The 24,539-nt window shown below is 46.7% G+C and overlaps 1 protein-coding gene across 1 annotated transcript in view; it reads right to left on the reverse strand.

Annotated features, from left to right (window-relative positions):
- Nucleotides 1–11,534: 11,534 nt before the first annotated feature.
- Nucleotides 11,535–24,539, reverse strand: part of CACNA1E (calcium voltage-gated channel subunit alpha1 E) — a gene marked incomplete at its 5' end in the record, with an annotated part of 141,418 nt that continues 128,413 nt past the window's right edge. The window contains 5 exons of the mRNA XM_027082654.1: nt 11,535–14,927; nt 16,479–16,669; nt 17,623–17,803; nt 18,826–18,954; nt 21,387–21,498. Coding sequence (XP_026938455.1) covers nt 14,385–14,927; nt 16,479–16,669; nt 17,623–17,803; nt 18,826–18,954; nt 21,387–21,498 — 1,156 coding nt within the window. The remainder of the gene's footprint in view (nt 14,928–16,478; nt 16,670–17,622; nt 17,804–18,825; nt 18,955–21,386; nt 21,499–24,539) is intronic.

Genomic DNA, 24,539 nt, shown 5'->3' on the forward strand with positions numbered 1-24,539 from the left:
ATGGGGAGTCCGACCTCTGCCTATTTCTAGAGAGGCATTTAACGAAGACTGACCTAATTCAAGCAAAAATACGTCTCAATTAGTGTGCAACTAACCCACTGATTTTTTCTAGAAAAGAACCTTTCTGCCATGCTTGGTGACTCGACGGTGATGCTTGGTAATGGTGAAGTTGCACTTTGCTTGTGTTAATGCTTCTCCTCCTTCTTCTTTCTTTTCCTCCCTCTCCTATCCTAGCTTTCTCTCTCTCTCTCTCAAGGAGGGTTAGCTGCTGGTGATCAATCATGGTGCCTGAAAACCCTCTCTTAGTCCCTCTATCTGGCAGAGCAGCTCCCATTTTTCATTAAATGAATATGGAAATTAGAAATGAAGAATAAGCAAATTGGGACTTGTCTCTGAGACAAGAGTGGGGGCATGATTTAAAAATAGATCTATAATAACGTATAAAGACTGATGCAACCATAACATTTCTTGTGTGAGGGATAAGGGGTTGCCTTCTTAGATGAGAAGGCACTGTGATGCTTGGAGTGATACACTTTGAAGATGGAGCAAGGGTTCACAAGCCAGAGGATACAGGTGGCCACTAGAAGCTGAAAAAGGCAAGGCAAGGAACTCTGCCTCAGAGGCTCCAGAAAGAACCAGCCCTGCTAACACCTTGACTTTAGTCCAGTGAAACTGACCTCTGACCTCCAGAACAGTAAGAGAATAAATCTGTATGGTTTCAAGCCACTAGTTTGTATAATTTGTTGCAACAGCAAAAGGAAACTAATAGACCATTTTAACTAACTAGCTGGCTCACTCATTGGAAACTACAGATTCGTCTGTCAGTGTGCCACATCAGCCAGTCGTTAAAGCCTGCCTAATCCTCCCCTAAGTGGACTTCTCAATTCCGTCCACTTCTTTCCATCTCTGCTGTCATTATCCTCGCCCAGGATAATGGATTTCCCCTACAGTGGATTTCTCCTCTTTGAGCCCCATTCACCTCGTTGCAGCCAAAGCGTTTTTGTTTTGTTTTGTTCTTACAAATCAGACCATGCTATTTCTCTGCTTCTAACCACCTCAGCGGCTGGTCACTCACTTCAGGATAAAGTCTCGGGGATAAACAGAGTCACAGGTCAGAGGGTTTGTGATAGAGGTTCCCAGAGCCTCCTGGGAAACGGCCCCTCTGGGGTTCTACAGCACAAAACTGAGGGATTTATGTGGCCCGGACTGCGTTAGGCTGTGGAGGGGGTGGAGTTGAGGGTGATAGATGGGAGCTGTCCTCCAGCCTGAGAGTTCTGCCCTGTACAAGCCTTGTCATCAAGGTGTGATTTCAAGACTGATGAGGTGCACCAGTGGAGGCATCCCCTGGCACCTCTCCAGATTGACCTACACGAAGAACAGCTTCAGTGTCATGCCTGGCAGTGGAACCTGGAGGAGATGGTTAGGTCTCCAAAGGGTCTGACGTAACCTCACTCATTCACATCATCATCTTTGGCAGTGTACTCCCAGTGCCCGATTTGGTGGTCACAAGATTGTATCTCTGACTGTCTTGGAGAACATTTTTATTTCTCTTCAGTGTATACTGACTGTCGTGACTTTCTTCTGTATCCTCTCGGTAAGCGAACCCGCTCTGGCTCACCCGTGCGATGTCTGTGTCTAGTCTTCTCATAACTTAATGCTTGCCATTGACTAACACGGTGGTTGCGTGAAGGCTAAGCTCTGAACGCGGTCTCTGTGCTCTCCCTTAATGCTCCAACCTTATCCCTTCACACACCCTCTCAAAGCTCTGCCCTTGAACCACAGCAAGCTGCTAATAGGTCCTCCCACACCTCTACCTGGTACCCTCTTCCCCACTCTTGTGGCCCAGCTAAACTCTGCTATCCTTCAGCCCTCAACTCAAATACTGGCTCCCTCAGGAAGCTGTTTCTGACTCCCAAGCCCCTCTTAGGGGCTTCCATAGTTCCCTGAAAGTTCCCCCCTGCATAAGAATCACACAGTGGGGCAGTGGTTTGTTTGTTGTCTGTAACTCGATTAGGAGGTGGACAACTCGAAGCCACTACTTCACCTGTCTTCTTCACCATCAAAATCCTAGTTCTTGGTACCATAGTGTGGGATTAATAAATACATCTGATGAATGGGTGAGTGGATTCATAATAATAGTAATCATGTTTTATGGAATGCCTGCTATGTGATAGGCACCATGCCAGGTACTCTGTGTGTGTGTGTGTGTGTGTGTGTGTGTGTGTGTACAGCTGACCCTTGAACAACACAGGTTTGAACTGCTTGGGTCCACTTATCTGCAGATCTTTTCAATAAATATAGTACCTGTATTTTAATTTTACAGATCTTTAAATTAAGTAAGTATAGGGAAAAGTTTGTGTTCAATTAGAGAACACAATATGTGGAATCAAAAGAACTAAGGTTTGAATCCTGATTCTGTCCAAACTGTTTCAGCTTCTTGCCCTTGTTTGAGTCACTTGTCAGTTCCTCTGTTTTTGAGGCAGAGATAGCGGTATGCAGATTTTCGATGGCTTGGGGGTCGGCGCCCCTAAACCCTGCATTGCTCAAAGGTCAACTGTAATCTCTAATCCTAAATACAACTATGCAAGGTTGGTCTTGTTATCCTAATTCTGTAGTTGGGAAAACCAAGGATTAGAGGCTAAGTTACATGGCTGGGGTCACTATTCGATGCATAATTGGAATTTTGGGCCAGATCTATCTATTGCTTTATGTCAGTATATTTACTGAGCTGTATTTATAATGAAGCACCCTTTTCCCCTCTCAAACCCCTCCCAGCCATTCACACTGTAATCCCATCCAAGTCAAGCCATCAGATCTGGAGGCCCAGGAAAGCAGTGTTCCCAGCATGCCTGGGAACTGGGCCTGGATTCTATCCTTTGTTTCCAGGCCCAAATAGTTTGATGTCACAGCTCTTCCTTTGAATTCCTTTGAGGCAGGTAGCTCTGTGTTGGGCTTGGTCTTTCCCTAATACCTCCTGGGACTGTTGTGGGGGAATTATAAACAGCCTTTGGGGTGGGGCTGGGGGATGTGAAGACTCAGGGTTTTTTGTGCTTTTTTTTCAAGAGAGAGGACCCATAGCTTCCATTAGATTCCCAAAGGAGTCTTCTGGATGTGTGAGCAAAAGGGCCTCCTGGGTATTTCTCTGCTGTTTTCTTCCCCTCTTCTCTTTTGGAAGTTGTGCTAGGGTGGGTGGAGCCTACTCTGGCTGCCCAGATTCACAGGAGTCCTCCTTGATCTCTGGAAAACCCACATTAGAGCTTTTCTAAATCTCATATCCCTCACGTATGAATGAGCTTGGGCCAGAATTGACACCTAGGCTCCTTCCTGCTCTAACATTCTGGTTCTATGATTCCTGTGTGTTAACAGAATCATTTAAGTATCAGCACATGGAGACTAAAGGTATTTTATGCACACATGAGGTCTTGCATGCAGAAGCAGGGGCCGGAGATTTGGAAGCAATACCTGACGCATGGGGGTCCCCTTCCTGGATGGACTCACGGCTGCTGAGCCACGTTGCTCTGCCTTTTTGGTACTCTGTTCCCTGCAAAGCACTGTAATTTATTTATGTCCAGAGCGGATGCCTTATGAACTAATAATTTTTATTGACCACCTAGCAATGGTTTTTTTAAAGGATTTTTCTGATTTTTTTCTTTCTTTTAATAGAGTAACAATCAGGCCGTTGACACTGAATCTGATTCTCTTACATGTGCCATTAATTTGTCAGTTGCTTCATATTTCAAATTGCCTTGAATATTGCTAGTTTATATGTATGCAGTATTTTTAATATTGCCATTAACTTGATTCCTACTTTTACAATTACTACCTCCCACTAATGTTTCTCCCATTTTGTTATTAAATGAATATGGAAATTAGAAGTGAAGAGTAAGCAAATTAGGGCTTGTTTCTGAGACAAGAACGGAGGCGTTATTTAAAAATAGATATACAATAATGTTTTGCTTGCTTTTTAAGGCTTAATTTATTCCGTTCTCGTTAGAAACCTGTCTACAGATCAGATTGTCCTCTGTGTTTCACTGACAGAAAAGGAACACCCACCCGGCATACTCTTCTGGTTAGAACGTGTCTCTGAGGGTTCAGTTTCTCGGATTTAGGGGGGTTGGGGAATGAACTTTTATGTGATGATAATGACAAGGATGGTGTTCCTATGGGGCGGGCACTGGCTATTCTCTTTATATGCAGTAACTTGTCAGTACCGTATAACCACCCTAGGAGGTAGTTACTACTATTGTTCCATTTTATTTTATTTTATTCTATTTTAAATTTTTTTTTTTTGGCCGTGCCACACAGCACGTGGGATCTTAGTTCCCCGACCAGGGATTGAACCCTTGCCCCTTGCATTGGAAGTGCAGAGTTTCAACCACTGCACTGCCAGGGAAGTCCTATTGTTCCATTTTAAAGATGAAGAAAGTGAGTGTTAGGTTAAATGGCTTGCTCAAGGGCACACAGTTCATGAATGGCAGTGCACAGATTTGAACTCAGTTGGGTCTGACTCCAGCACTTGCTTTTATAACGTCTCTTCTCCTCTTTCTCTGTGTTGCCTCTTATGCTTGAGGTGTTCTAGAGTCATATACACCTGTGACTAGTCCCAATATTTTGTGTTTAAGGGACTGACATCTTTGTCTTTGGGAATTTTCCTAGCTTATTAGCAAAGGAACTTGGTATACAAGTAAAAACAAGTTTTTAATATTGTAGAAACTTTAAAGGACATGTGTTACGGTAACCAACAAATGCTCAGAAGTATAATACAGAAACACCAGAAAGAAGTGCAGAATAGTGTCTATTTTTCTTTATATATGTTTCCTAGTGCCATCACCCTGTGAAATACTATGGACCTATGGTCTAGATTAGAAGGAAACCAAAAAAAAAAAAAAACAAAGCCCCAAAACCCTTATTAATCCATGTAGAAATTCCTTACAGACCAACATTTGCCTAAACAAACCAACTAGTAATCCCATAAAAGAATGAAGGTAAGGAAGACTGCTGCTGACATTCCATCTTCCCAGCTCCAATGGTGATGAAAGCCATGGGAAAGAAATTGTGACGGGAAAGTACACAAAACCTGAGAGTTGGACAAGATCTCAGAAGTTTCCAGTCCAGCCTCCAAGGACCTAGGCCATTTTCTTATAATCAAAACCGTCCAAAAATGTGGTGCAGTAATTCTTACTTAACAAAATTATATGTCTTAGGGCTTGAGAGGTTATCTTGGATGGAACTGCAGAAATGGGGGACTTATCCTAGAATTCTTGGTTTTATTTAATTGATAAAATCATTATTCAGATTAAAATAATAAACCCAACCCTAGGATTAGAAGATGATGATGCTTCCCCAGGGAGAATGAGACAAAAAGTTGTCCTCCAAATGGAGACTCAAAGGGACCACTGGACCCGGGGACTGATTTCTATCTTTTTATTAAAGAAGCCATGATGGTCAAATAAGGAATGATATGGGCAGAAGGAAAGAATGGACAGTATTTCCTGAAAGGCTTGGGGAGTCTGCTCCGTCCTGAACTTGGCAGCTAAGCTGGTGTCCCATAATCTTCTCCCTCTTTTGGGAGGGAGGCTGGTTATAGTTCTTCTAGTCAAGAAGTCCTGTGTCCCATAAAGAGATTCTCTGCCTATTTTTAAACTCCTCCCCTGGACATAGTATTTTTCTGATTAGAAAAATTTCCCCAACTTTTTCCAACTAGTTTATCTGGTTATTTATTTATTTGTTATTTCCTCTAAGATGAAGAACATTTATTAATAAAAGAAAATCTTCTAGGACCAGGATGTCCTTGGAACTTTGGGAAACTCTGGAATTCCTCATAACTAGCTGGGCTGAGCAGACGTTGACATCCAGAAGCTGCTGCCCATCCCCCTTGAGAGTCCTGGCAACGATTCACTTCCATGATCTCCCTTTTGAGTGGGAGCAAAGAAACACATCGAGTGAGAGAGGGAATCAGGCCGATTAATTCTTTACAACAAGGTTTTATTTATTTATTTTCTTTGACCCCACCCCCCACCCCCCAAAAAAGAAACAATGAAAGTTGTTCATCTTTCTTTTATTTTTAATTGTTTTCCTTTTGGATCCAAACGAGCATTTATATTACAGGATATCCACCTGGTTAACATGCAGTGCTGAACTCTGGCTTTGGGAGAGATGCACCGATACCGTGGGCAGTCCAGCACTGGCTGCCATTCCAACACGGTCACTGAAGGGGCATCAGGCTGGCACACCGCGGTGGATGCTGCCTGTAAGGAAGTGTCTCAAGTGCGTTGACGCACACGTGTTTTGTAATGCAGGTGGCAGCATTTTAACAGCCTAAGGCAGATCACCCAGTTTCCCTCTTGGTCCCATCTGATGTGCTCATCCTCTAAGAGCAAACCAAGCAGGGGGGGAATGGCCTGCCCTTGGGTCCCAAAGGACGGAGGGCATGGCCTGGGCACCCTGTTGTCCACTTCCTTGCAGTGTTATCTTTTGAGGCTAGTGCACCGTGTGGAGTTTGAAATCTATTCCTGATAAAGCTTATCTCCTGTCCCGCTAACTGCCTCTCCTCCCCCTCCCCTCCTATGGTGCTTGTGCCACTAGGAAGATCAATGAAATCTCTCCACTACTGGCACTACTATATTGAAGAGCTGTTAGTTAAAGTCATCGAGATTGTTTTCAGGCTGCTTGAAAGCAAGAACCTCCTTTCTCTCCATCTCCCAAGTCTGGAAATTTTTTTTCAGGGCTCTATTAATCCTCTGAGGCCTTCAAATCCACTACCTAGAGTGGAAAGAACCCCTCGGCCCCCGATATCATGCTAACAAGTTGACCCGCGATCTGGCATAAATGAGGATCCCAGGTCACGCTCCTCTAAGCCTTCCTCTACCTGGGACCAGCTGGTATTTCTCACCTTAGCCTTGTCTTTGTCCTAGAGCTTGTTTTCCCCACCTCTACCCAACTCGTCCCAGCTATGAAATGCCCTGCACACTTAGTGCTTTAGATGTTTCTCCTCTGTTTGTTTTTCTGGGTGGGTTCCCAATCTTGGACTCAGTTTGAGTGGAGATGGACGGCTCTCTAATGTCACCAAGAAGGAGGTTCCTCTGCAATCACAGCACTTAGGGTGGCTTTGTATAAATTTTGGTTGGTCACAAAACCCCAGGGTAGAAAAACACTGACTGAAGTTTGGCCTGCAGGCTAAGTATATATCTCCATGGGTAGCCATTAAAATATAACACCTATGTTTTTACTAAAGCTGTTGGGATCTGCTTAATGCTACCTAGCTCCATATCAAATGTAACTAAGACCAGAACTACAGTATACTTTAATTGGCAGTTAGATTACCTTGTTTAGCCCTCACTTCCTATTATTTTATTTTTTTTAAATTGGTTAATGGCACTTTGAAGCTTTGCAGTGTGTTTTTCCTGCTCATCTCTTATCAAGATTTCTAATAGATTTTGAGTGGTGGTTCTTCTGTGCTACAGGCCATCACTAGAAGAAATTAGAGTACTGGAAGGAAAACTGAGTCACCAAATAAGGTCAAATGTGAACCTGGCAGTTTTGACTGATTTAGTCTCCTTGCAGTTTGGGGGTCCCCCTCTGAGTGAAAGTGGTACTGCCTGGTACACATTCTCGGATCTGGTCCAGAAGAGAGAGAATAATCCATCCTTATCTCTGACAAGCTGGCAGAAGAGAGAGAGAAAGACCCACGCAGATTTCCAATGCTGAGTAGGAGAAGGGGTCTCAGGGAGGATCGTACGTGTTAGCTCGTGAGCATTGGATCTAAGACTGGTTCAGTGTCCACAAAGGAGACACTGGACTGGGAAGCTCTGAGCATGGACACTCAACTGCCTTCCTGGATTCAAAAAAGAAAGTCTGGATTTTTGTTGTTGTTGTTAGCAAGCTAAGATGAAGAGGAAGGGAAAAGGGGAAAACTAGAGGGTGAAATTAAAGTAACTCCTGGATTCAGGATCCATTAAACATGAAGTTTCTTCCAAAAAAAAAAAAAAAATGCTTACAGCAATGCCAAGAATGTCATAGGTCCTAAATGGGATATAGGGAGTGAAGAGTTTTCTAAACTGATTTGTGGAGACTTAAGTGCTTTATTTAAATGATGAGTTAGTAACTTAACTTGCAAACACTTGACACACCCGTGAACTAGCCAAGCATTAGTATTTTAATTTTCCTAATAAGGGAAAGAAAGTAGAGAGAGGCGATACCCTGCTGAAGGCACAGGTTAGTACAGAAGGCTGGGATAGATTTTATTATTTTTGACTTTCAATAATTTTCATTTACCAAATTACTACGCCCTTTTAAAACTTTTTTATCTTTTCATCAAGACATAAATTTTGTATTTATTGGTTAAAGATGTCCTAGAAAAATTCTGTATCCATTCTATTATTTCCTTGGCTTTCCCTATGTTTTCAGAGTTTTTCAGTCTTCTAGATAATATGTTAAGTCCCTAAAAGGAGAAGAGACAGAGAAATGAGAGACAGAAGCTGACTTAGAAGGAGAAAGAAGACAAAAAGGAAACCAGAGAGAGAAAATAGAGCTGGTACTGTGTAACCTCAGATTTTGGACTTAAATATCACATCATTAAATTGGACAGAAATTAATTCCTAAAGAGAAGCTAATTCAGAAACAGTGCAGAGCACACATTTACCCTTCTTTGCTGTTCTAGAGCAGGTCTCTTACCAAAAAGTGCAACTAACCAAACGAAAAAAAAATCCAAAAAACACCCCCATAAATCCCCTTATCTCTTTTTACCTGATCTACCCAACTCTTTCAGACCCCCAGAAATAAGAATTCAGGGACCTCCCTGGTGGTCCAGTGGTTAAGACTTCGCCTTCCAATGCAGGGGGTGTGGGTTCGATCCCCGGTCGGGGAGCTAAGATCCCACCTGCCTCAGGGCCAAAAAACCAAAACATAAAACAGAATCAATATTGTAACAAATTCAATAAAGACTTTAAAAATGGTCCACATCAAAAATAAAATCAATCTCAATAATATATTTACATCACAGCATGACTTATTATAAAATCTCTTCTTGCATTTAGAAGGTCAAGATACCAGCCCCCCTATTTTTAGCATGGGGCGGGAGGAAGTAAGACTATAAAAATAAAAGCGCAGTCTGGGGACACCCCAGCCTCACCAGCAATGTGATAGGATCTCCTCTGAGTCCCATTCTTGCTTCTTAACTAACTGGCTTGAATTTTAAGAGCAGCTTTTCAGGCCCTTGGGTAGGTTGGGACAATCTATGAATCAGTTATCTTTGGCTTGGAGTGATCTCTCTGGGATGCATAAGCCTCAGAGGCTCAAAGCAGAAGGGACTCAAGAAAAAGACGGCCATCAGAAACCAAAGACGGTTCTTTCCGTTCCTAGTCTTTTCTGCCCCCAAGTGGTACATCTATATCTCTGACAGGGTGAGTTGTAGCACACGGCAGCTGACAATCGCCCCAGCAGGCTGCAGCTGAGCCTGCCACTAGAGCCAGCAGAGAAACCACGGGCTGCTGCTTTGCTGGGTTAGACCTGCCTATTGATGACTGGGTGGTTCAGAGAGGAGAAAACAAAAATCAAAAAGACAACACTCCCGACAGAGGCAGTGTTTATCAACGTGGGATCTCCTCTGATCGCCTTGTGAAAATGTTAGGTCGCAACTCCTGAGTTAATCTCGTTTGGCTTTTGTTAAAATAAGAGTCTCAGTGTGGATATATAGTTATCCAAACCGGGACCTGACTCCCTATGGGGCTCCTGTCTGGAGTTAAACCATCATGCCCTGACTGGCCACTTGCATGGGGCCACTGTCCTCCTTTCCTACAGCATAAAGTCCTCTCCCGGAACTCCAGGGAAGTGCTCAATGCTCTGGAAACCAGGGGGGGAAGGACAGACAGGATGGGTGAGAAGCAAGTGAGGAAGAATCTACCCCAAGGCATGGAAACGCCTCTCTTCACCCCGATTCTCTGCATACACGGGCACTGGGCCTTTAAGATCTCAAACATAAGAGACATGAAACTGATAAAAATAGCAGTGAATGTTCCTTAACCTTCTCATAAAATCTCAGCAAAGTAGGTGACTTTCTGCTCCCCTCCTGTTACACATGCACCCCTTTTTCAATACAACCTCATAAGATGTATTATAGCTGAGCTTAGAAATTAAAGAATCTCTCAACTTATCCCCGGCTTGACCCACTAAAGAAATATTCTGTGCAAAAACGAGACATCTAGAGCAGGCTTTAGAAATAAGGATGTAATGAAAAACTGAGAACTTTCTTAAAGCATCAAAGTTATTCAATTTTGTTCCATTTTACTCCAGGAGAGACCTGATTTCCCTACGATGGGCTTTCATCGAGTATGTGGACGATTCATACACACCAGCAAGAGTTCTGCACGTTACACCATCTCAGATCATCTTGTATCACCAGGTGAGTCCCCGACTGTATTTCATGAGGCTCAAGCGTGCCCTAACGGCAGAGAGCCCAGCAGAGTCAGGCAGGTCGGCAGATAAGCTTGGACTGGGTGGACTTAACCATCTCAGGAGTTGGGTCATTACTAACGTGTGGCAAAGCAAGGGCTGGGCTGGGAGGACAGAGGGCGCCCAGGCTCATCACATAGCCTATGTGAAGGAGGATGTGTGTGGAGGATGCGTGCTGGCCGAGTGGTGGAACATGGGGTCTTCTCTTTGTGGTGGCAGAGTCAAGGGAAGGCAAAACCAGCAGATCTGGAGCTCAGCTTCAGAGAACTGGTATCAGTGATTTCGGTACCTCATAGAAACACTGAATGGGGAGAAGTGAAACCCAGATCAGAAATAGATTCCTCAGCTAGAAAAACACACAGCCCCACATTGGGCAGCTGTGTTCACGGCTCATGTTGAGCCTGGGGGACCCTCAAGGATACCGTCCCGTCACGGTGTAGGTAAGTCTATCCTGACCCTGGCTCACGGCACCTTGGCCTAGAGCCTAGAGCTCTACCCCCTTGTCTGAAGGCCTGCTGGCGCTCTGCCCCCTTGGTGACTGAGACAGGCAGCGGGACACACATATGCGTACACGGAAAGAGAGATGAATTCCCCACCAGAAGTCTGTCTGGAGCCTTAAGTGAAAAGAGGAGTATCTAAACACAAACCTAGTTAGAACATCTCTCTGCCTTGGTTTCTTTTCTTTTCCTTCTCCTTCCTTCTTTTTCCCTTCCTCTCCCCGCTACCTCCCTCTTTCTTACTCTGAGGGGATCCCGAAGGCTCACACTGGCAAGGGAAACTGGACGTGCAGCTAAAGATTCTTCCGAGGGGACCTACAGTGCTGAGTTTGAGCACGCTGTGTATCTCAAACACTGGTGGTGGTTCTGTTTTGCTTGGAATTTCTCAAGATGCTGCCTTACTTTTTAATCCAAAGAGAAGCACAGGTTTTGAGATTTAAAGGTGGGGGGGATCTTTTCAAGGGAAAGAGGCAGACTCTGACACCTAGGAATGGATCTCCAGGTTGGCTACTGGGGGAAGGTTAGGGTTCATATTTATTCAGAGGTGGGAGGAAACCATTGCAAGATTATGCTAATGCGTTCCGTGACTTCATAGAAAATTGTCTTTTATTATCTGGTCTTAATAGAAGGGTAAATGCAGGCTAAGGGATTAGAAACCTGATTTCTTGGTCAGGGGGAGATGAATTAAAGAGATGAGTTCGTAAGTTCATGGGTACTACAAAAGCCCAAGGAGTTGGTCAGGGGCCTGCATCTACAGTGCAGTATGCCACTTTATTCAGGACTCAAGTGCTTGTGTGGATGTGAGTTTAAGGAGTTCAGAGGTCCAGGAAGGTTTCCTGGCACAGCAAATCGAGTGTCTGTAATGTTGTTTGCAGGCAAATCCCACTTCTGGTAATTGCTCTGCCAGCCTCAGTGCCTCCTGTTGCAATGGTGTAAGACGTCACTTCAACACCCATTCTCAAAACACAATGCAATAGACTCGCTGGTGCAGAATGGCCGTCCCGTATCAGCCGTTCCCTCAGGAAAGCTGCATTTCCGAGGTGGAAGAAAGCAATTTTGTGCGAAGCAGCCCATAGCAGCACTTTGGCAGGAAAGGACACCGAGCAGGGGAAACCTTTAAGACAGTACAAGGCCCCGAGTCTGAGTCTCAGGTAACAATCCCGCCTGTTAGGATCAGGGGGTTACACAGTCACGCTCCCAGTTACCCCTGAGCACACGCGTGTGCTGAGTGGGAGAGGAAAGGGAAAAAAGACGAGGGTTTCAGAGTGGGAGGCCTACGTCTCTGCCTCACTCGTCTCCTGCCCCAGGACTGCTTTGGTTGGGGGCTGGCTCTGGGCCGTGGCGCTCCATCCGTGTCTAGGACAGAAGGCAGGGCCATCACAAATGATTCTGCAGCCGCAGGGTTGAATCTGGCTTTGCAGAGCTGATACGACGATGCCTTATTTCTATTTCCACAACAACAACAAAACAAAACAACCCAAGTTCGTAATAACAGCCACTGACTGCTCCTACCCAAGACGTGAAGTCTGCCTGGGCCGGAGGAGAATAAAGAGTGTTTATCCGCTGCGATCTCAGTTGGGGGCCTCTGAGTTGCCCCATGGAGGGTCCCGGGAGGCAGGTTCCATCTGCTCCTGGCTGGGAGAGGAGGGCCCTGCCTGGTACCCCGTGCAGGAAATCCTTCCACCTAACGGTGATGGTGCTGGAGGACTGGAGAGGGACATGAGGGGATGATGTGTTTCCACCGAATGGATAATCGATACAGTGAAGGAGAACTGATCAGCTAAGAAAGGGCTCTCTTCTTCTCAATGCTTATGAGTTTTGGGGGTTAGGAACAATGTCCTGAGGTTGTCTTCTGCTCAGCTCTACTTTAGGGATGGGGAAAGCCCAGGGGAATATTCAGGACCACTGGGGTCCCAGGCCTGTCACCTTGTGTACTGAGGCCCCACTGGAGCCTGCTTTGCTAGCAGGAACAGCCCAGGTCTAAGCTGAGGTATATTTACTCATCACCTTAAAGTATCCTGACAAACTGACCCTCAACCACAAACTAGCTGCAGAAGCTGCCCGTCCAAGCGTCCCTCCCTCACAGGAGCTCCTCAGTAAACTCAGAGGGACTCTCTCATTGAAGCTTCTCTGGTTGCAATCTGTTGGCCCTTCTCATCTCTACGGAAGAAGTCCCTACCAGGTAATGTGTAGCTCACCTTGGATGTGTGTGTGCTGCCCTCTTGGGGAGTGGCTGGGGAGGCCAGGCCACTGGCACTTGGGCTCGCTGGCCTTGGCACGGCACTGGCCTTGCTGCTTGGCAAAGAGGTCTTCTGCTCCTGGCCCAGAGTCTGGGCTGACATGCAGCCGGTATGTGCTGGGCCGGCTGCGGCGCCGTTCCACATACTGAATTACCTCTATACTGGTTGGAAAACTGACTCTGCCTGAGCCCCTTAAGTGCCCCCCTGCCACACTCAGCCCACCCTCGGGGCTCCCCCGTGCCCGGCCTCTCCCGGGCTAAGTGAGGCCTGACGGGGCATGGGGTGCCAGTGCTGAGGCTGGACTCCACGCTCATCAGCGGGTGCCCTGGTCACACGGGTTGTTAAATACTTTGAAAATGTCACCCTTACCAGAGCCTTCGGCACCTCCCTGGACCTCAGGGGGCCTCCCTGGCCTATCCTCAATGAACACAGCACCTACTGAGTGGGTGACAGGCCTCAGACGGGACTGCAGCGACCAGCAGCAGCAGCTCTCCGCTCCTTTGCCCCCCCCCCCCCCCGCTATGGTGAGGGCTGCCGGCCTATGGCTTTGCTCACCCAGACCGGCTCTCGCTGCTGCTACCACAGCGCCCCGACCCCTTCCCCTTCCCCCTCCCTCTCTGCCTCCTACCCTTGACATCCAATGCTCCTGAACTCAGCCTGTGCTTCCTCTGGGGACGCAAGCCACAGGATAACGCATGAGATGCCGTCATGGTTGGCCTGGTGGCAGGGGTGCTGGCCGAGGAGGAAGGGCTGGTGAGGGAGGAGAGTCCTCTCCCAGGGTCTCCATGACTCCCCAGTTAAGAGCCAGAATGTCTTCCAGGCTTCTCAGGGCAACAGGCATAGCCACAGGCCGGCCTGACATCCCCGCGGCTATAGAAAAGTGGGAAGGGGCAAGGGGAAGCAAAGCCATCCTCGTGTCCCTTCTCCCCTGGGAATAACCCTCCATGTTCTTGTATATTCTTTCCCCAGCAAAGAGGCAGAACTATGGCAGTGCCCATCTTGCCAAGGGAAATACAGCGATTTGGTGGGTTTGACCGGTTTTCCTTCTGTCCTTTCCTTCCTCTTCTCTGATAATGCACGGTGTCCTTCTATCTTCTTCCTCCCTCTTCCTCCCCCCCGGGCCGCACTGGCTTCCCAATTGGGGTCTTGGTTTTCTCCGTGTTGAGAGAAGAGCATGCATCGGAGGGGGGCGCGGCCTCTAGCATTTGTCGTCTTCTTCCGTATCGCTCAGAAGGTCGCTGACGGCTCCACACATCATGCCTGGTCCAGGCCCCCCGTGCCTCCGCCGCCGATAGTGCCCATTGGGCATCTGCCAGCTGTGCCGCAGGGGCGGGGCTGAGCCGATGGTGTTGGACCGGCCGAGGCTGGTCGCCACAGCTGCTTCAAAGGTGAGCGTCTCCTCCTCGCCACAGTCCGAGGCGTGGGAGTCTTCGTGCAGGGCCAGGTAGGGCTCAGAGATGTAGCGCTGTGGGGAGGAGGGGTGGCCCTGCTGTACGTACCGGGGGTTGCAAGGCTCGGGCAGGCTGGCGTCATTGCCCTCCAGAGCTTGGGAGGTCAGTGGGGAGCCACCCTCGCTCCCATCAGCAGGTGGGGAGATGCTCCCAGTGTGTCTTATCAGGGAGCTGTAGGATAGGAGGGGCCGAGGCTTCGGAGGGACAGGTGGGAGCTGCCGACGACTTCGTCTTGGGGTGCTGGTGTCGGAGACGGAGGGAATGGAGCTTTCACTGAGGGACCCTGTGCCCTGTGCGGCAGGAAGAACATGGCATGTTAGCCTGGGTTTGGCATCATTCCTACTTGGGACCTGGTTAAGGTCCCTAACCCCTCCTACAGAGAGCCACCAGAGTCCCCTCTGCTACCAGTCGCATCCGCTCAGGGACGCAGAGATTACAGGAGACTCAGGAGCCAGTACCATGGAGACCAGGGTATGTCAACTTTCAATATCCTTATGCATCTCTGGGGTCTTGTTAAACTGCAGACGCAGCTCAGAAAGTCTGGGGTGGGGCCTGAGATCCTGCATTTCTAACAAGCTCACAGGTGCTGCCGGTCCTTGGAACAAACACGTTGAGTAGCAAAGATCCGGAAGCTCACTCTCTCTAGCACGTGGCACGCTGAAAGAAAGACTTGAAGCTTTTGGGAAAGACAACTACGTGAAAGGTAAACGAATGCTCTAGAGTTGCTCTGTCTGGGGAACGTTCTTGGGAATTGGATCTAAGGGCATGGCAAATACCTTCCCTCATCTTCTCTTTTTGCATCTGTGTTTTCAGTGGCGTGCTAAGACTAACTTGGCTTCTACACACACCCCCCCCCCCCCACTTATCTGCTGGTTCAGGCCTGACACAGTCCCAAGGGTCTCTGAGCCCAGGGGTTGGTACATGGACCTCCAGCTCGGTGTTGAGGCTTAAGGTGTGCGTGTAACCTAGGGACCACATGCTCAAGATCTCCTGGGAGATTCTGGGGTCCTTCCAAGTGCAGACTTCTGGGTTCTACTTTACAGCGGGTCTCACTACTGAAGCAGAAGCCTCGAGGTCCCAGAAACGTGCACTTAGAACAAGCCCTAGGTGACTCCGTTCTGCACTAAAACTCGACACCACTGCTCTAGAAGTAAACTTCTCAACTGCGTCTGAAAGTTGGCTGTGGAAGCCCTTCCTCTTGCCCACTGCTCACTGCCGATGGGTCTCACATCTGGACTCCGAGAGCATTGGAGCAAGGTAGGGCAGGGAGTGAGGGATGGTAGTCAGGAGGAAAACAGGGCCAGAGAGTGTTTTCACACAGCTCTCGTAGTTGTATCTTAGACCTAGGCTGACGTTTCAGCAACTGGCCGGAAGGAGAGATGCTCTTCCTCTTGGGATGGCTGGAAGCTAGATAGATGAAGTTGAATTGATCTGACTTTTGAATCCTGTGTTGAGAGAGGAATCACCATTCCAACCAATACTAAGGGTCACACGACTGGTCAAAGCTTTTCTGGCTAAAAAACCATCCTTTCCTCTGAAATCTGCCTGAGATATTTATGAACTTATTTGTTGTGACTTTGTAACTCTGGATACTGAGAACCAAGATGGAATGACCCCTAGACACCATTGTCTTTCTTGGGGGGCTCTTTGGTTTTCTGTAAATCCGTATCATTTCTGAGTACACAAGTGTTAAGTAAAAAGCTAACCTCTATGCACAGTGGATGCAGTTTCCTGTGAAGCTGAGGTCTGTGTGGGTGCTGGATGCCCACATTCTGCACCTCATGTTAACAGCCCGCCCCTCCCTGTCTTCTGCAGAGGCTCAGCTTCCTCTCCATGCTCACCGGTCTGTTGGAGGTCTGCGACCTGCACTCGCTGGGAGACCGGGACTGATGACGTTCTGGGGACTCCCAGTCGGCCTGGGTCCCTCGCTCCTCGGAGTTGCAGCGGGAGACGTCGGGAGAGAGAAGATGCTTTCGCTCTTTCGATCGTCCCCGCTCTCTGCCCCCTGAGCGGTGGGTGTCGGACTTGTGGCCTATGAGAGATGACAGAAGCAACTATCGTAACTCTGCCCATCCTGGCCGCTGAACACAAAGATAAGTCTTACAGCTTGGGACCAGGCCCCTCAAGGACCCTGGCTTCTGCAGACATGTCAACAGGTGATCTGAAAGGGAAGAAGGAGAGAAAGACTGGAAAATTACCCTTTTGTGAAGAGGTAAGTGTGCAAGCTGCCACTGGAAAGACTTGCAAATTCAAGGATGCAATCACTCTCTTCTTCCATTTACGCTAGATACAATTCAGGTAGAATCTCTGCCAGCAATGTGGCCCAAGAATCCTCTACGTCCTAAACATGGGTGTGTAACTTTTTAGAGGGAAAACGGCACTAGCAGAAGGGAATTAAGAAGTTGCTATGAACAAAGTAAACACAGTTACTGTAATGCCCTAGGACTGAAGTCAATGGATTTCACTTCTAGTCCCCTCTCTGCCACTTGCTGGCCCTATGATATGGGACATGTCACTGCTTTTTTATCTTTGTTTCTTCACTTCGTAAAAATAGTTTGAACCAGACTAGTGATTTTCTGTTTCTATCAATATGACCCTTTTCCTTAAAAAACAAAACTCAAATGCATAAAAGAATTCCAGGTAGCACTGTCTGGGTCGAAGTGCAGTTAGCGGGTAACGCTCCGCCCTTGCCAGGGGGTCTCTAATGCTTCCCTAAGGCAGTGGAGTGGTTTTGTAGAAGGCCCTTGGGAAAACTCTGTTTTAATGATTTTTATAGCCCTGGTCTGGAAGAAAGAAATCTCATCAGCCTTTGTGATGACTAGAGAGGGTTTTGTTGCTTTGTTTCATGATGTGAGTCAGACAGGAAACCCCCTTTGTTAAGGAGCATTGTTCCTTCACTCTCCGCAACCCCATCTTTACCTAGATTCTGTTCCTGTGACTTTCAGTTCTCGTCAGAAAAGAGGCAAACGGTGAAGACTCCCTCACCTGAGTCAGAGTTCAGGCGGTGGGCTGACAGCCTCAGGGAGGAGTGGTAACTCCGGCGACGCGACTTGTAGGTGTTTTCGCTGCTTCGCTCCATGGAGAATTCCTCCAGCCAAGAGGAATTTGAACGCTTTTCCCGAATAGTGGAAAATGAACGTCTTATGGAGCTAGGGTCTGTCACCACCTGGAAACATGAGCCCCCCAGAAGAACACAAGGTATGGATTAATTACTGAAATGGTCTAGAAGTAAGGAAGATGTAGGACTGAGATTGTTGAAGACTGCAAATTGTCATCTCCCATAAATCCCTTTTGCTCAGACCTTAGCTGGAGGAGGCTGTTCCAGAAAGTGTCTTTACGTTAACTTAGTCACTGGGCTGGTGCAGGGCTCCTCTTCACGCTCAGGAAAGCAAGGAGCTGAGGGTCCTGTGCAAGCTGCCCATAGAACCATCTACCCTGGAGACTCAGCCAGGACCTGCCGTGAACCTGGAGCCACTTTGAAACAAGTGAGGGCAACTGTCAAAAAGTCTCCACCTCGAAAGAAGCACGGCTTTGCCGCTTGTTTTTTGCCCTCCTCAGGGAAGGCGCCACCCTATAGCGCTAGAGCTTAGGAGAGCTTGTAAATGAGTAGCTCCTGAGAATGCACTGCGCTCTCTCGATCAGTCCCACCCCAGCTCCACCTTAAACTCTGGCATTTTGACTTGCCACAGATGTGAAAACAGATCCACAAAAACTTCTTGTCTCTGTCAAAACTTGATGTAAGACAGACAGACAGAAAAAAGCCAGGAAAACAGACAAAGAAATGAGGCGTGGCCTGCACTGGTTAGGACAGACAGTCCTGACACAGAGCTGTGTGTGTACGTAACTGCCTATGCGCTAGAGGAACCAGGAAAGGAGAAAAGGAGGAAAAATGCACAGGGGAAATCCTGGAAAATATTTCTTGCATGGCTGGTTGGGTCTTGAGGATGTTGAGCCCATCCGGGGGCCTGCCCTTTGGCTGGCTAGGCTGTTGTGGCTAGGGTTTCATTGGAAACACGGTGTGGAGGAGCAGGCTCTGTAGAGAAAGCCCGTGAGCCAGGTTTTGCTTATAGAGAAGGGGTGGGGGCAGGTCAAGGGCTCACCTGAAGATATCAGATGTGTGTTCAGAACCCACCAATTCAATACAGCCCAGGATGCCACTGCATGTGGTAGGTGGTGGTTGCGTTTTACCTGGGGATCCACAGTCAGGCGTGGCATAGAGGATGCCCTCCCAGATCCCGCATGCTCCTGGGTGTCCGGAGGAAGGTAGATGCCATGGTTAGAGGGCTGCACGCTTTTTAATTCACTAACCTCTGGCTCCTAGAAATAAACACACAGCCAAGCTTGTGGGACCTGATTCCATCCCATTGCTTCTCACTTCCAGGGGATGCTTCTGCCTCCTCCATGTGAAGAACGGCTTTCAGAAGAGACACTTGCATCTCTAAGGTCTCCGTTGTATGTGTATGTATGTTTGTGTCTATGTGTGCACATAGGTGGCATACCAGATGTCCCAAACAGAAAGCGCTAACTAGGATTGAGGGATAAGGATCACCTTTTCTGGTTAAGTATCATCTTAGTTATCACTGAGCAATGCTTCAGATTTTATAGCTTTGTGAAATTTACCTTCTGCAAGTTGACAGTATGGGGTTTATGCTTGTAATCTGAAGAAGCCATTTGTCAATTAAATAGAAATCACTATTTTAAGGAAAGTCAGCAATTTCCGGTGTCAGGTTTATCTTCTGAAACCTTAAGACGCGTGATTTTAAGAGCTTTCTTATGATTGAAACCATCCAATAATGGGGGGTGGGTAGCCATCTTTCAGGAATGCTTTGGACTAGTGCAGTCTAATAGAAATATAATGCAAATCACTTATGTCATTTAAAATTTCCTAGTAATTACATTTTAAAAAGTAAAAAGAAACATGAAATTTAATAGATTTTATGTAACCCAATATAGCCAAATATTCTCATGGCCACATGTAATCAATATAAAAAATTAATGAGCTATTTTACATTTTTTGGTACCAAGTCTTTGACATTGGCATGTACTTTACACCTATGGCACGTCTCAATTTGGACTAGTCACGTTTCAAGTGCTCAGTTACCGTATGTATTGGACTATGAGAGCACTTGAGAGCTTTAAGAAGGTTGGATGGGAGATCTCTAGGGTCGTGCCCAAATCATTTAATTTTCCTGGTTAAAGAATGTTAGTTTGGCAAATGTACGTGCTCTGTATAGACAGCTAGTGTCATTGCGCAAAGAGTAGAGCCGCTTTAAAAATGTTTACGTGGGCCACCCAACAAAGAGACCTAGGAATATCTTAGACATCTGGAGATTATACCAGAAAAAAAGCATTTTACATTTAGGAAATGACACCTAAAAACATGGGTGTATGAGTCGGGTACTATTAAAGGAAAGGGGGCCTGAGACACCCCCTTGGCCTCAATGACCATTTGGCTGAGTGGTTCCTGGTGTGAACGGGAGGACTGCCTTCAAAGGACATGATGTGTGCACCTGAAGAAGTTACAGTGTTTGCAGTATGTGCTCTTTATAGCACCGAGGTCTGACTCAAAACAGACGTGATAACAACACTGCAGTCTACGTGGTAACAACAACTGCAGCCAACGGGTATCAGAGGTGGTGCAAGACACGCCCACACACACAAATCATGGCCATGTCCCAGGACGTTGAGCAGGGAGCCCCAAAGGATGGGCAGGAGTACACAGTGGTGAGTGTATAGCATGGGCTGACACCTGAATTGAATTACAGACACCAGTATTGACAATGAGATGAACATATATCCAAAAAGTCCTGGCACTACAGCTCAGCCCCGGGAAACCTGCGGAAAGGGTGATGTAATGAAGCCTCCCTGTGAAAGAAAGGACACATGATTGAGATTTTTCTCACCAGACAGACACATCACCAGGCAAGCCATAAAATGACGAGAGGCCCTTTTTAGAATTAAAACTATCTGGACCAATTAGTCCCTTTTCCCCTCTGAAGGGTACCCATTCCATCAGACATGCCCTCCACAAGCAGGCCACACCCACACTCCACCCACACATCCATTCAGGAAGGCGCTGGGGTACACTAACAGTGGGGAGGGGTCAGGGAAAAAAATGAAGGGGAGAGAACAACACAGGTGAATTAGAATCAAAGTGACATGGGACTCACTTAATACAAGCTGTCTATATAGACTACTGCAAAGGTTGGGTTTTACCCTTTTTCTTTCCAGACCAATAACCACCTGGATTTTAATTCTAAGCTCCAGAGGGAACTTGACCTCATGGCTCCTGAACTAATAGTAAAGTCCATCATCTCTGGGAGTCCCATTTTAGCTTTGTATTATCAAAATCTAAAGTTCCATCTGTCATCCATTGGTGCCATCCATTCTTATGATGATTCATCCTAAGGTTCCCTCTCAAAGGCAAGATTTCATTTGTCACTTCTGCTTCTCCATTTGATGCCCAGGGGCATAAATTAAGAGGGCTTGGCCTGAAGCATTATAAGTTCCTGAAGCAGGTAAGGAGCCTCTGGGGTTGTAAAACCCGAAGAGGGAGCATTTGTCAAAGAACATGAGAAACTCAGCTATGAAAGGGGAGATGGCAGGAAACTTTCAGGGTAATTGGTTGGACGATCAGAAAGGTTTTTTTTCTGATGGAGCAAGGCTATGGAATAAAATTTGAAAATGAGAGGGGGAGGGATCAGGAAACCAAGGAAGTATTTTTGAGGTCATGTAACTCATTCATTCACCAGAGATTGCTGTTCCTGGAATTGTCCATCGTCAGCTGGGTCCATACAGGCCAACTGGAATATTTCCTGCGGGGAGAGTGGACTCATCGAAGGGTATCCACTCCGGCCACTCCTGCAAAGCAATGCCAAGTTCAGAGGTAACGTGTGCATAAGAGAAAGAGAAACAGTCATGACGTAGTTGTCATTACCAATTCCCACCCAGACAAGACTTCCTCCCCAGCAAGGGCAATACCATTTAGCCTTGGCTGGCTTGAAAGCCTGATAACTTACAGGTGGCTGGCCCTAGAATAGAAAATTTTTTTAAAAAAACATTGGAAAAGAGGAACCACTGTTTTCAACCTGCATTTGGAACCATTCATCATTTTGCTGGCGACTAGCATATCTGTGACAAATGACATCATTTGTCACACTCAGCCATATGGAAGACCAATGCTAGATTGTAAACCTGTTTCTGCTCAGTTTCTCCATTCGGCAGAAAAATGCCATAGTTTAAAGTGAACAGTTTGTTTAAATATTAAGCAGTCATGGTCTTTTAAAAAATTTCCTCCACTCTCAGAATATGGTTTTATTGTGCCAACATCCCTGGCCAAACCAAACAATTCAATGCCATGAACATTTATTGAAGGACTGCTCTGTATCAGACACTGCTGGTGTATGAACTGCATGGAACGATTTCAGAAGAGGTGAAAGAGGTGACAACGTCTGGGTCGATGGCTATGTAGGAGGATGCTTCAATGGTGATGAGGTAAAAAAGGACAGGGGCAGAGTTGGCCAAGTGTTTAGGGGCCTCTGAATGAAAAGCATGGAGAGCTGTTGCAGTGTGCCTGCTATTAAACCACGGTTTGGTACCTGAAAGACACCCTCAGCCTATGGGATCCACTGGGCTGGTTAGGGAAAAAAAAGAGGCAGCCAATCTTTCCTGAGAACTTGGCGCTGCTGCCGCCACTCATTGCTACTAGTGCAGTAACAGTTCCTCTTTGACCTAAGCCAGCATGCAGACTGAGCTTCCTGATCACGGGAAGAGGAACGTGGTCAGTGACTGCGGCAGCAGCTCCCTCAGTGGGTGTGGAATTAGGAGGGAGAGATGGGACACCGTCTCTGCCAGTGTCCCATCTGCTCCGGAGAGAGCCACTGCAGAGTCTCCTGCTAATGACTGTGAATCCAGTGGAAAATCCGAGACCTAAGCAAGGATTGCCAGTTACTGAAAAATAATCCGTTAGACTGGGATCATAGGGGAAAATCTGAAGCACACACTTTTCACCCAACCTGTCCCCTCGCTGCTAGTGAGGGCTTTAGCTGAATTGTTACAACTGCTAGAGAGCAGTCTGCCGTTTAAACGACTGCTTAAATGTCAGTCATCTTCTTCTGTGTGCCTTGGCCTGAGAACCATGGGAAACAAGCACTGCTCTATAGGAAATGGGCCCCCTTTTGTCCTACAGAAAATGAGTAACTCCAGGATCCCCAATAGGTAGACAGGACACTTAAAAGCACTGAACAACCTTATAGACTTGAAGAATTTGAACCCTGAGTAACCTCTTACTTTGAAAACCTTGTCTGGCTTCTCACTGTTATTAGGAGAGAGTCCAGAGGCCTCTCTCTCAGTTGGTTGAAGGTGCCAGGCTTCTTTCTGCCTCAGGACTTGAATAAAGGCTGTTCCCCAGAGTGCAGGATGCTTCTCAAACACCCGGTCCCTTGCAAACTCGTTTTTGAATTCATCCTTCAAAATTCTTCTTAAAAGTCACTTCCTTAAGGAAACCTTACCTGATAAACTCGTCAGAGGTCGCTCTCACAAGCAATCAGATCATAATGTATTTTTTCCCCATCCTAGCGCCCACCAGAACTGTGATTAAATCATCAAAAATGACAAGTGGTTTTTTTTCTGACAATCTGTTTCATGTTTGTTTTTCTACCAGCTGTAAGCTCAATGAGAGAGGAGCCCTGTCACGTCCACCACACTACCTCCAAAGCAATCTCTACTTGAACAATTCAGGGCTCTAGAAACACAAGTTGTTCCAAAGAACCAGCCTGCTGCTCCACCAGCATCTCCGTTTCAGGAAGTGGACCAACATCCACCTAGAAGCTCAAACCAGAAACCCGAGGGTCATCTTGGATTCCTCCCTGTCCCTCACACCATGTAGCAAATCAATCAATCACCAAATCCTATCCGTTCTGTGTATTAATTGCCTCTCAAGTCTGATTCTCTCTCCCCATTTCTATCCTGTTAGTCCAAGCCACAGTCTCCCAATATTCACAATTGCAGCCACGTACTAAATGGTGTTCTATCTCTCGAACTGCTTCCCTCCAATCCACGGAGCCCACACTGGATTAAAGAATGATCTCTGGAAAGCCCAAACCTGATCATGTCACTCTGATGATCGTGTCACCCATTATCCTTGGATGACACTAATACTTCTGTATCCTGCCTGTAAACTACCTCTGTATCCCTACATCCTGGCCCCTCCAAATCCATCACCTGCCACGTCCCCCGATATCTCTGTGCTCCAACCATCATGACAGTTCTTAGGTTCCTTAAACTTACCATACTTTACTTTATTTCACCTCTTGAAGTACCTGCTTTTGAGTCTCAATCAAATGTTACTTCCTCAGGGAAGCTTCCTCAAATCCTCAAACTACGTGCATTGCCTCCTTTACACAGAGTCACAATAGCCTACCCTTCCACATTTTAACCTTTATCACTCTTGTAATTTCTTTTTTAAGAACTGTGTCCATGGGGACTGTGTGATTATCTGGACTGAATCCCCAGTGTCTGAGCCAGTTTTTGGGTCACACCGACTCTCAGTAAATATTGGTCAAATCAATGAGTGAATGAATTAATAAACATATGGGACAGAGGCTGGAATAGTCCAATGATGGGAGTTAATTTGTACAGCAAATTGTGGCTAAAACAGATCTAGATGGTGGAGGGTGTCCTCTATTTCTAAGCCAAAGACCCTTGAAAAACACTGTAAACTCTTCCAAGGAGGTAGTCCCTAGTACTCTAATCATACCTCTTGACCACCTTCCTGCACAGACCAAAGATAAACATGTACTTGTTTTTTTGTAGACAGGAGAATCCATACCTGCTATTTAAACACCTCACATGTTTTGTAAAAACGACCGACGGCCTTGGTCGTTTTTTTTCTTTTTCAAATG

This window comes from Aethalodelphis obliquidens, unplaced genomic scaffold (genome assembly GCF_003676395.1).
Source record: "Aethalodelphis obliquidens isolate GAN/ISIS:26980383/991018 unplaced genomic scaffold, ASM367639v1 scaffold48, whole genome shotgun sequence".
NCBI classification, from domain to species: Eukaryota; Metazoa; Chordata; class Mammalia; order Artiodactyla; family Delphinidae; genus Aethalodelphis; species Aethalodelphis obliquidens.